The sequence below is a fragment of the Hesperophylax consimilis genome, chromosome 29, assembly GCF_061612785.1.
Source record: "Hesperophylax consimilis isolate HC1 chromosome 29, BYU_Hcon_1.0, whole genome shotgun sequence".
Lineage (NCBI taxonomy): Eukaryota > Metazoa > Arthropoda > Insecta > Trichoptera > Limnephilidae > Hesperophylax > Hesperophylax consimilis.
The window spans coordinates 10,000,001-10,012,380 of record NC_142864.1 but is presented as its reverse complement, the minus strand read 5'-3'; the positions used below and the strand labels follow the sequence as shown (position 1 = coordinate 10,012,380).

The 12,380-nt window shown below is 40.1% G+C and overlaps 1 protein-coding gene across 1 annotated transcript in view; it reads left to right on the top strand.

Moving 5' to 3' along the window:
• Positions 1-12,380, top strand: part of Ca-alpha1D (Ca[2+]-channel protein alpha[[1]] subunit D) — a 229,062-nt gene that overhangs the window by 144,178 nt on the left and 72,504 nt on the right. Inside the window, exons 17-19 of the mRNA XM_089649395.1 lie at positions 567-667; positions 1,395-1,510; positions 7,480-7,597. Of these exons, the coding sequence (XP_089505521.1) occupies positions 567-667; positions 1,395-1,510; positions 7,480-7,597 (335 nt within the window). The remainder of the gene's footprint in view (positions 1-566; positions 668-1,394; positions 1,511-7,479; positions 7,598-12,380) is intronic.

The following is a 12,380-nucleotide window of genomic DNA, read 5'->3' as shown; positions in this document are numbered from 1 at the left end:
GCCGTTCAAAAAACCGTACTTTCGGATCAAAACCGGACATCTGGCAACCCTAGAGAAGGCCCAAATACACTATTATTGGTTAGTTTCAATTGATTTCATTCACTTTATTTTGCCCTTTCGACTACTTAATTATTTATTTGCCAATAGGGAGTGGCTCACCTTTTGCGGTCCGTCTTGAAAAATGATAATATTCACAAAATAATTCAACATCTGTTTATTTTGTGAATATTATCATTTTTACTAACTTTCCTGTTGGATTTTTACTCACAAGGTTTTGGTTACAAGAGTATTTAATTTGGACACTGATTATTATAAGCTTTGTGAATTTTGTCAACAAGTTTGGTGAATTTGATAATTGACTTTTTCATAATTGGTGAATGTATTCATTGACTTTTACAAGGATATTGAGTTTTGACACTGCCTTTTCCATTTTGGTGAATTTGCTTTCTGAATTTCATAAGATTGGTTACTTAATTTTACAAGTTCAGTGAATTTGGTCAATGTCATTTTTAAGTAATTGATTTAGGAATTTGGTTATTTACATTGAGTTTATATATTGTTTCCAGGGTGATGCGCAAAAATCTCACAGTCCAACACCCATTGGAGCTGGGGACGCTGTCAACACGGATGAAGAATATGCCAACGAGGACATGTATGATACTGAAAAGTTAGTCAATCATTATAAATTGTCATGTAAATTATTTGGCAGCTTGTAAATCAAATGTGCCCCCGTGGAAGCTACCCAGAGGCGGACCGAGGAAGAGGTAGATAAGGATTGAAGCAGGATGGGAAGGACTGAGGACTGCCTAGAGGCCGATGGCAAAGGAGGTTATATCCCACCCTGGGGTAGAGCCGTGATGATTTATATATCTATTTATTCACGCCCCATTTGGGCTATTACGTTTGTTTACAGCACATGCGTGCTAGATACATAATAATAGGGGCATACTTATCTTGGAGACGGGAATGGGTACCAATGGGTAACACCACGTGGTTCACTACATTTGGTAACTTAGCTGGGGTGCCCGAATTTACGGTATGAAGTTTTCCTAGATCTTTGCTCGGATGCGTCTGGGAATCAGATCGGAAGAAACTGGTTGAGGGAGACCTTTCGAGCTTTCCAGCTGGACTCTCTCGAACCATCGACTTGCACCGCAATGGATTCATACGTTCGTCACTCCTTCACACACTCACTCCAAACTCTTACCCACTCCTTATACCGTTTTCCTTCACAGAACTTTCTTTCTTTAAAAAGACCCTTCCCCAAAGATAAAACAGACCCTGAGGGAAACTATTTCTCTCGGGACCTCCTGTATGTAGTTATTTCTCTCAGGGCCCCCTGCATGGAGTTAATATAAAATAAATATTATGATGTTATATCTGACATGTTTCAGTTCGGAACGAGACGAATATGACGAAACGGGATCTGAAAGAATGGTGCCTTTAGACGAAGACGAAGAACAGTTAGAAGACGAAGAAATTGAAGACCCGGAAAACAATGACGAACAAGGTAACGCAATGCATGGGCGAATATTACTATTATTTTCTCAGTCATTTTTACTTTTAAACGTATCCTGACTCGTCAAACAATGTTTCAGTGTTTATCAATGAATCTGTCGTTAGTATCTCGAAAGACCAAAACAATCAGTTACAAGTTGTTTTAAATTAAATGAAAAAGTTTTACCTTACAATAAAACTTATATTATGTACTTAGCTTTATTTAAAACCTATAAAGTGAGATAAACATTACCATTTTGCAGCCAAATCGACGTTTCTTACCAATTTCGTGTGTAATTCTTAGTTTAAATCTCCCGCCAATGTCACCTGCTAGTTCCAAATGCATCCTTGAGGCGGCGCCAGTAGTGGGACGCCACCAGTGACGCTATAATTTTATGCTTCATTAGATCTCATCAGGCAGCCCTTGCCTAGGTTTTAAATAAAGCTAAGTACATAATATAAGTTTTATTGTAAGGTAAAACTTTTTTATTATGTAGCATAGGCTTTATTTAAAACCTATAAAGTGAGATATTGTTTGTTATCGCCTGGTGACATTATGCTAATGTGAATCAAATAAAAAGAAAATAGGGGCAAGATTTCCAGAAATCAGCTAACCAGTTACAGAGGTTGAAAAAGGTCAGCGACAGATGGGTCGGTGTTGACTCGGCCAGCCGATTCTGCAATTTCCCTTCTATAGAACCTGGCAAAGGTATTGGGACTTCTCCAGTTACCACGTGACAGTATATCGTCCAGCTTATAATTCTGCAGCCAGTTCAGAGATGCCACTGCTGAACGGATGCTGCCAGGTGGATCCTCTACACCAGCATCCCTGAGGACTGTCCTAATCCAACCTGCAATTACTGCCCTGGAGGCCGCTTTCACTGTCCCACAAGTTGTAATAAATAGGCTAGGTAGTATCGCCTGCGCTCTCCGTTCCTTTGACAGTTCTATGACCTTTTCCGTCCAATAGACAGGGTCTATGTTCCTAGACTCCGAGCGAGCCAGTCTCCACCCTGATTGTTGCCAGTCTGCCGAATCTGTCTTGCCACCAAACACTGGCCAAATGGAGATGCCTTCACTGTCCACTGACAATCTTTCAGCTGTGCAATGGAGCAATGTGAGATCGTGGACTCGGCGCCCTGATGCCAAAAGCAGGATGGTGGCTGCTCTCCTTGATGCTTCAAAGAGAGTAATATGTTGAGGCAAATTCTTCTCCAGCATTGATGATACAACCCTCGGGTCCCAAATGGGGGGTTTCGAAGGCCTTAGTCTAGCTAAAGATATCCCTTTTAATATCTTCTTCACTATCGGATTGGAGCTCAGCTCTCTATTGTCTTCGGGAGAGCCTAAGGTACACACCACTGACTTGTGAACTAAAATGGTACTCAGCGATAGCTTTTCTTTGATGTGTAGATCGGCTAGGAACCTGGCTAAGTCTTCAGCTTTGGGACGCGTGGCATCGAGCTGATTCTCTGACGCCCAGCGCTGCCACCTCCGCCATGCCGGAGCATAAGTGCGAAGGGTAGAACTTCTCCATCCGGATCTAAGAAGTTCCTTCTGCTGACTTGACCATCTTGTTAGGTTTTTGTCCCACCCCCACAAAGCCAAATCTCCAGAGTGAAGGACTCTACTTGAGGAGGGGGGTTGTTGGTCCTGGTGTCTATCAGTGCTTCTCCTAGATTGTGAATCGTAAGAGGTGGACCCAAGGCCCGACACTTCAGATCCGCTCTCCAAAATGCCCTTTCCCAACGAGGAGCCACTACCAGGTATAATCCCCTTGCCCTGTTCAGGTGGCAAAGAACCCTCGGCATGAGGCACGGGGGAGGGAAGATCCAAGCCAGCTGATAGTCCCAGTCCCTGCTCCAAGCATTGTGGTAGTCTGCCTTGTCGTCCTGAAAATCAAGAGAAACATACCTTTGATCCACATGCGCTGTCCTAGAGCCAAATAGGTCTATCTCGGGTCGTCCCCATTTTCTGAATGCTACCTCTGTGAAAGAGGGTAGCAAGTGCCATTCGGGTACAGCACGATGACGAGATAGACAGTCCGCTACTTCATTGAAACGACCGGGTAAGTATTGTGCTGTCATGGAGACACAGTGTTTATCCAAAACATCTAGCACTAGTCGAGTACAGCTCAGGAGTTGAGTTGATCTGGTACCACCCTCCTTGCGGAGATAAGATACGACAGACCTGTTATCCGACTGGATCAGAAGACCCGAGCCAGATAGCTCAAGCGCGTGAGGAGACAAGGCAGCCAACACGGCGAGCATCTCCTTTACATTGGAGTGAAGATTCAGCTGGTCATCAGCCCACACACCGCTGAGAAGCTTTTCGTCCAGCTGGGCACCCCAACCCTGATCAGAGGCATCGGTTGTCAGGTAATGCTCAAACAGCGGCAGATGTATAGGTGACGTCATGGTGAGCGATCGAACCCACCATCTCAATTCCCGAGCGGTAGCTGCCGGAATTGGTGATGACTCCCAAGGGTGGTAGTGTCTGAGTCCTAAGCACCCTTTCTGTATGTACCGGCTGTTGAGCCTGCCTCTTGGAACTGCAAAACTAGCAAAGTTTAAAGAGCCCAAGAGGCTGCGCCCCTTATCTAGTGACCACCTACCTGTCTGAATAAAACCCTTTAACAAATAAGATAGGGCTGAAACCTTGTTCTGAGGGAGAGACTTTTCATTAGTTAGAGTATTCCAGCTGATACCAAGAAATTGAACTTGTTGTGATGGTTCTAATATTGACTTATCAAATTGTATATGCCATCCCAAGCCTTGCAAAAACTCCACCATTTCAATAGACTGCTGTTTTAAAGTAGGCAGGCATTGGTTTACTAATAAAAAATCATCCAGATACACTAGAATTCTCATCCCTCTCTTCCGCAGTTCCTGCGCTACCCAGTTAGTGAAGGTTGCGAATGCCTTAGGTGCGGTGGCCAAGCCAAAGGGGAGGGATGTCATCTGCAAGAGTTCATTCCTATAGATAAGTCTAAGGAAACATCTATGCTGCTCACTCACAGGTACATGAAAGTAAGCATGTGTGAGGTCCACTTTAACCATCCAGTCATTCGGTTGTAGAAAAGTAGGAACTCGATAAACGTTTACCAGACGAAATTTACTGACAGTCAGAAAATTGTTTAAATACTTTAAGTTAAAGACCGGCCTCTTTGAGCCATCTGATTTGGGGACCAGAAACATGTTAGAAATAAATGAGGGAGTGGCAGGTGCCGACTCTAAAACCTTAAGGGCTTTGAGTTTTTCTATTTGTTCTGTCATTGCCACAGAAGTCTTAGTGGCGAAAGGGGAGTTAAAGAAATCAATATTATTATTTAGTGGAGGTTTTGATGAAAATGGAATTCGGTAGCCATCTAACATCTTAAGGATGATAGTAGGGGCGCCAAGGTTCCTCCACTCACCTGCGAATGAGCGCAACTGACCCCCTTGAAAAGAGGGCCCACTGTTAAAACCTCTTACGGTCTGGCTTCCCTGCTCTTTCCTTGGGCCGGAACCTACCTCGGGGAGGGAAAGCTTTAGCGGCCCTACGGGCTGGTTCCGGACCTCGACTCTCAGGGTGCTCCCTTCTCGCGATGGTTCTTCCCTGCTGCACTCTAGGACGAAAGGGCTGCGAGCTCTGCACAGTCACAGGTTTAACGGGTGGAGCTGGTCGCGACGTGCTAGGCTGAGGAGCGAGGCACTTCTTCACTCCCCCTAACTTATCCAGCTGGGCCGACAGGAGGTTCGGGTCAAAGAGATATTCCGATGTGGGCGGAATCTTCCGTAAGGCATCTCGGACGTATCCGTCACTGATGCCTCGCAATGCCCCCTCTCGTCGATACTCAATGTGGCTAGCCCGTTTTCCGCAGACCATCTGCATGATGTCTTTGGACACCTTCTGGGACTCAGACCCCGCCGCGAAGAGAGACTGCACCTTCTCGAAAAGAGTGGAAGTGCTCAGCTTCGTGCCCGGTTCCGCACTCCAGTTGACCAGCTCCTGCAAGGAGGCCTTCAGGAGATCAGCCTGCAGGGAAAGAGCATTGGTCAGGGAGCCGCAGAAGGAGTCCGTTGACGTACTGGCCGATTCCTCCTGAGCTAGGCGCTTCAATTCAGGGTTCAATGCCAACATTGAGAAGAGGGGGGTTGCGGCATACGACTTCTGGATCTCGAGGTAGCGGACATTGTTCCAGTTGGCCGTCCCCAGATGCTGAAGGAGCTCCACTTTTTTCACCCTCCCTGGGTCGGCCGATGGTATCTTCGGCTGCTTTAGGTCAGTTGTCCACTCCCCGAGATCCAAGTCGCGAGACGGCTTATTCGGATGGATGAGTCCCATTCCCAAATCTCCTGCCAATTCCTCCCGAAGCGACGCAGGGGTGTCCAGGGAGATGCTGTCCTCGTCATCGTCGTCCGAGGCGCCACGGACGGGAGCCTCCGAACGCTTCTCTAGCAGCAGACGCAACATTTCCTGCATCTGGGACATCTGCTGTGTTAACAGGTCAATTCGCGGGTCGGCGGGAGCTAATTCACAAACCCTCTGCCTTTTGGCTTTGTCTTCCGCGCAGACCCTCGAACGCTTTCCCCGCGTGTCCGTGTGGATCACCTTCATGACTTCCGCCCTCGAAAATTCGGCTTCCCCGCTCTCGGAACGTTCGGAATCCGACATAATCGCGAAAACACAAAGAAACCACAAAAAAACACTAAACAAAAACACACGAAACTCTATAAATCGCAATTTTACGGAGTTCGAACAGTCACACTGTTAATAACCTCGAAAAAAAAATATGTAAATTTTGCGCAAATACTGAAAAACAGGTTATTTTACGGTATTTGATGTTTGTAAACAAACCAAACGTGTTTGACCTTCGCAAAATAAATGCTAATGAAGCATGAAATTATAGCGTCACTGGTGGCGTCCCACTACTGGCGCCGCCTCAAGGATGCATTTGGAACTAGCAGGTGACATTGGCGGGAGATTTAAACTAAGAATTACACACGAAATTGGTAAGAAACGTCGATTTGGCTGCAAAATGGTAATGTTTATCTCACTTTATAGGTTTTAAATAAAGCCTATGCTACATAATGATTCAGTTTTTTCTTTGGATATTGAAACTTGTTGACATGAATAATTTTATTACTATAAGTATCACAACTAGAGTTGACACAAACACAGTACTCACATAGATGCATTACTTGCATACAGCACATTTCAAACTTGTTATTTTACTTCAGACATGAAAATTCCAGCGAAATTGAAAAAAAAATCACTCGTGATTAAAAGTAACGCGCTGTAAAACTCTGGTAAAAACATTTACAATATTCAAATTCTAACAATGCATTCACGTGCTCACTTTTCACTGAGACAAAGCACTGTTTTTCAGTGACGTTTCGCAAGGAATCACTGTCGGAACTGTAAATACACGGTGTCCGGAAACTCTCAGTACAATCTACATCACGGAGAATCCAAAAAACTTTATTTCGACAACTGAAGGGTTAAAAAAACTGCTGATAATAAAACCTCTGGCGATAGATTCTTATAAATTTGGCTAATAATATTCCAACTTCAGACTCGATTTACTCGAAAACGAAAGCTCAAATCAAAAAAAGTTGTACTACAAAATTCATTCCAATTTTTTCTCGCTTGTACTACGATTTTCCCGACACTGTTAATGTGCACCAATACACACAATGAGTGATTGTTTGGCTCAACTCTAATTGTGCAATCTATTCCAGATAATGTGCAATGTGAAAAAGACACATTGAAAATACCTATAATATAAGAAGTATTTAATGATTTTTACTTGTATTTAAGAATGTTCCACAAACAAATTTAGTACTAATATCAGATTCTTTTTATAACACATTGATGAAAAAAAATTTCACAAATAGAACGAAACTTCGTTCAAAATTTACCATGACGAGAATAATACATAATATGTATTTTTTTACTTTGATAAAATACCAACTGTGTAATGTGTAATATTTGTGCCAGAACCTAAGAGCAAAAAGTCCTCAGCCAGGCCGAGGCGACTATCCGATGTGGAGATAAAAAACGCCAAGAAACCGATTCCGGACGGCAGTTCTTTCTTTGTTTTCTCCAACACAAACAGGTACCGCCCATGTCGCCACTCGGTGCTATTGACTATTTCATTGGTGCACGTGAAACGGATGAGACATCACTGAATAATAAATACTTAATAATACTTTTTAACCGGTTCTCTGACACCATTACCGATTTGAAAAGTTTAGGCTTAGTTCGTTGCTCAAAATTTTGTGACAGCAAATCTGTTAAAGTATTAACTTAAAGATTTTAAAACCCAGTTTGTTTGGCGTTCTATCCCCTCTGCCGAGAATCGGGAAGATTAATTAGCTACCCTCCATTCTAGCAACCTAATTCACATAAATTATGGCGAAATCTAAGTATTCGGTCGAAGATTTAAGAATCGCCAGTAAATCGAAAATGCTACTCTGTGGCCTTAACATAAATAAATTTTTCTATCAATCTCTACCCGGCGTTATTAGAGTTTTCTCTACTAAGGATAATATGCATGTATTATATATATATATAAACCTTCCGGAAGAAATTCTCTAAATGATAGTGAAAACAGAAAGTTGCACAGTTTGGATGAATTAAGCGCACAAACAGACAGACAAACAACAGCATATACCTGCGAAAGGATCATAGGGGCGTAATTGCATACTTATATATCGTCAAAACGTGTTCCACTATTATTATGATGTGAGTAGCAGTGCGCTGGTACCGGATTAGACAGTTTTCGGTCGTTCAGCGTTAGAGTGTTGGAGATCAAATTGGACTTATTGCAGGTAAAAAAGTGGAACCAATTTTTTCACTTCATGTCTCATTTAAACTGGGATAATCTGTATTTCGACAAATCATTTCCAATTTTGAAAATGACAATTAAAATAATTTTCTGTCAAAAATACAGCTTGTCTGGGTCCTTCAAACAAACACTCAAAATTTTGAAAATAAAGCTTAAATTCAAAGCAAAATTTCTAAAATTCATCGCACCGGAGTTACAGCCGAAATTAGTATTTTTAAAATTCACTAAATATCTTAAAATGAATATCATAGCTGACTAAACTACATATATAGGATATTCGAGCTGCATTTTCTATTATTTTTTGCAAAATACATCTTAGATTTCAACACTGCATTGGGTCGCTAGGGTTTGTTGGTAATTTTTTTTAAATATTTTATATATTGGATGTTTTTAAGTCCATGTTTAATCTTACAGGTCAGGGTAAATGTTTGTAAATTATTTGTTCAGTGATTATGGAACTGAAGTTAGTACTTAACTCAAACTTAAGTGTTAAAAATTTATTATCAGTGATGTCATAGACGTTGGATGCATTCAAATGGGATATGCCGGTGGGATGGTTGCTTGGGGGCCTCTTGTCTTTGGTTTAACCTATTTTTATCGGCATTGAATTTAGTTCATTTGGCTACTCTATATTATTGTGTATGTCCGCCCATAGACAAAGAAAAACTACATAGACCCTTCGGTACCTACTTAAATAATCTTTGATTAAAAATCATAAATATGTTTGACCACTCTCGTGAGCTCTGCGATAAATTGATCGGCAGACTTGACACTTACTGTAATGAATGTGCCTCTAAAGTCTTGTATGAGAGAGACAGATACTCTTGATCTCTGCGATAAATTGATCGGCAGACCTGACACTTACTGTAATGAATGTGCCGCTAAAGTCTTGTATGAGAGAGATATGTACTCTTGATCTCTGCGATAAATTGATCGGCAGACCCGACACTTACTGTAATGAATGTGCCGCTAAAGTCTTGTATGAGAGAGATAGGTACTCTTGATCTCTGCGATAAATTGATCGGCAGACCTGACACTTACTGTAATGAATGTGCCGCTAAAGTCTTGTATGAGAGAGACAGGTACTTATGTAAAGAGTTTGTCTTTCTTCATTATCACATGACGTCATCTGAGATAATCAGATAATCAGAATAACCATTCTAATACCGCAGTTAAACTTTACCGTAAAGGGCCAATAATCTGAAGGCAAGACATTACCCTTACATTGTAAAGGGCCAGTAATGTGATTATTGCACTTTACAAGTGGTGCGCGTTATCTGCTGTAATTACCCAACTCTACGATGTAACCTGTATCTATTTATGGTTAACTGAGGGCTTGCTTATGAAACAATCTTTCAAATAAAGTAAAAATGGCACAAATCGAACTATTCGTTACTGCGCTACATATTTATTAATGAACGAGATATCATTATTTAGTGAAATTATGTGTAAATAACATTTCTCTGCATATTTCATTACAATACACTGAGCATGAGAGTGGTTAGAAACATTCATGACTTCGCAGTAAGTTAATCTATAAAGTACTGAAGTACCTATGTATATTTTCTATTTCAATGGTGCTATCACAAATTATTATATTATACTTTTTTTTCTATTGTGAAGTCCGTTTTGTTCGCTTTTCATTTAATTAAATCTTTATTACGTCAATTATTTATTTATATATTCTGTAACTTTTACATTTCGTTGTGCTTCATTATTGATTGAAATTGAATTGTTTTTGACAACATTTTTACTTTTACAGATGTTTGATTTGCGCTCAGATTATTTAATTTTATTTAACATTGTTATGTTCATTTGTGCTATCCTACTTAATTATGATTTCTTTGTTGACGATAAATAACTATTGTTACAAATTCGTTAATAGGAAAAGTTATAATGTTATTGAAAATATCAAGTAAGAATGAAAAAAGACGTATGCGAATATAGTTACACGTCAAGTAAACTATTTTTTTATATAATGTTTTGAAAAATATGTATTAATAAAAAGCTGGCATGAAAAGTGGACGTATTGCAAAAGCTGAATCAGAATGTGCATGAGTGTGGAATGGGCAAGTCTTGGATATCAGGAAAGACATTTTATCATCCTACTTTATCTGCCTACCTTTTATTATAATACTGGATACAATGTTTATACTGCATTGAATTGTCCAGCTAAAGCGCTATGAAACCATCAACGTGATAAATAATCCTCGTTGTACGTGTCCTATTCATGTACATAACTAACTTGGCTTCGGCGATATTTGTCCTAACAATGTGCTGTCCCCCGATTGGTCGACCGTCCGGCCAATAGAAGCGGAGCAACCAGGCGTACCGGGGCCTAAGGTGTCGGCAAGACCTCGCCGCGTCTCGGAAGTCAACATGGCCAACCAAAAACAACCGATAACGCCAGCTAGTTCATTCTTCGTATTCTCCCCGACAAACAGGTGAACGGAATAGCAACGGATGATTGTTTTATCCCAGGAATGTATATATACCGAAGCGTAGTAGTTTGAAATTGTTTGTGTATCCCAGAACAACCGAGTTATTCTTTCCTTGGAACTTAGGCCAACTGATGCAGTAGCTATTTATGTTAACACCGTGTTTGGAATGTTTGATGTTTAAATGTATAGGTATGTTCGTATTATTTATTGTTACAACCGAACTCCAATAGCGATGCTACAAATACATTACAAGATTAACACCAATTAGTCGTAATTTCTTCTTTGTAATACAAATAACACCGTGCGTTCAATTCTATAATAATATCCCTGACCAACCAAACTTAACATTTAACTGTCGTATAAAGAATGCATTTACACTTCTGACATGAACAATAATTTTCTACTATAAGCTTGACCAACCGAACTAAACAACCAAATACCTTAACCAATTGGGCAATTTTAGAAGACATTATTCACTGACAACGAACGAGTCTTTTTGGGAGATAAGTATCCCAGCCTGACACGGTCTCATTTAGGTTATGCTATCTCATTTCGTATTACGGTTAGAAATATGATTTAAGTAGTTTTAGAAAGAGACATTACCGCACTTTCAGTTTGCATTTGAAAATCTACTGTAAATGTTCCCGAAAAATTGACAGTAACTTTTGTAATACCTTTATCTAAATATATATGTTTTTTAGTTTGTAGTAATTAGTAAGTAGTAATTACAGTTTACATGATAAAAATCATCAGTGAACGACTTTAAAAACTTTATCTTTCTATGCATTAAAAATTTTAATATTTTTTAATTGCATATGTCAATTTTTAATACAAAAATCTGAAAGAGGCTTCCATCTGCTTTCAACGAAATTATTTTATTTTGAAATTCGTTCTAAAACTGCGAATTTATCTGTGGTACAAACATATTTTCCGTGCAATCTGCATCTTGAAGTTCTCATAGGAGAGGTACATTTGTTCATGCCGAACATGGAGTAAAAATAAACCAGATTTTCCTTGACCAACCAAACTTAACCAAATACTGTATTTCTAATTAGATACTTACACACCCGTCCAACGTTGGTGTGGTAAAGCCTGCCTTGAGCCTGGTTTAAGAGCATTTTAACCAAACAAATTCCATGGTACACAATAAGTCAAGTGTTTCACTGTTCTGACTATGAGCCGCATAATATTTACACCACGTTTTTTAGTAAGGCTGATAGTGTCTAAATTAAATTAAATACATTTACATGGCTTGTTGACAATGTATATCTATACAAATAAAAATGCAAATGTTCGTTTGTGTAACATTTTAAATCTAAGAAAGTTCTTCATCGATTGCTCTGAAATTTTGACACAACTTTGCATTCGAATACGCGTGTTTTTATATATCTATGTTATATAGATGTCACCTTTGACAGGTAAAAACATGCTTTTTTGTTAAATAGCACCATCTGTTGGAAGTAAAAGCAACACGCGCTATTGTTTCGAAGACGGTACAGCTAGATGATTAATATATTTCTAACATAACAACCAACTGCCATAAACAAAATACATTTACATCAGCACCAAACATGGAATAACAAAATTCAGTATTATCCAGGACAACCGAA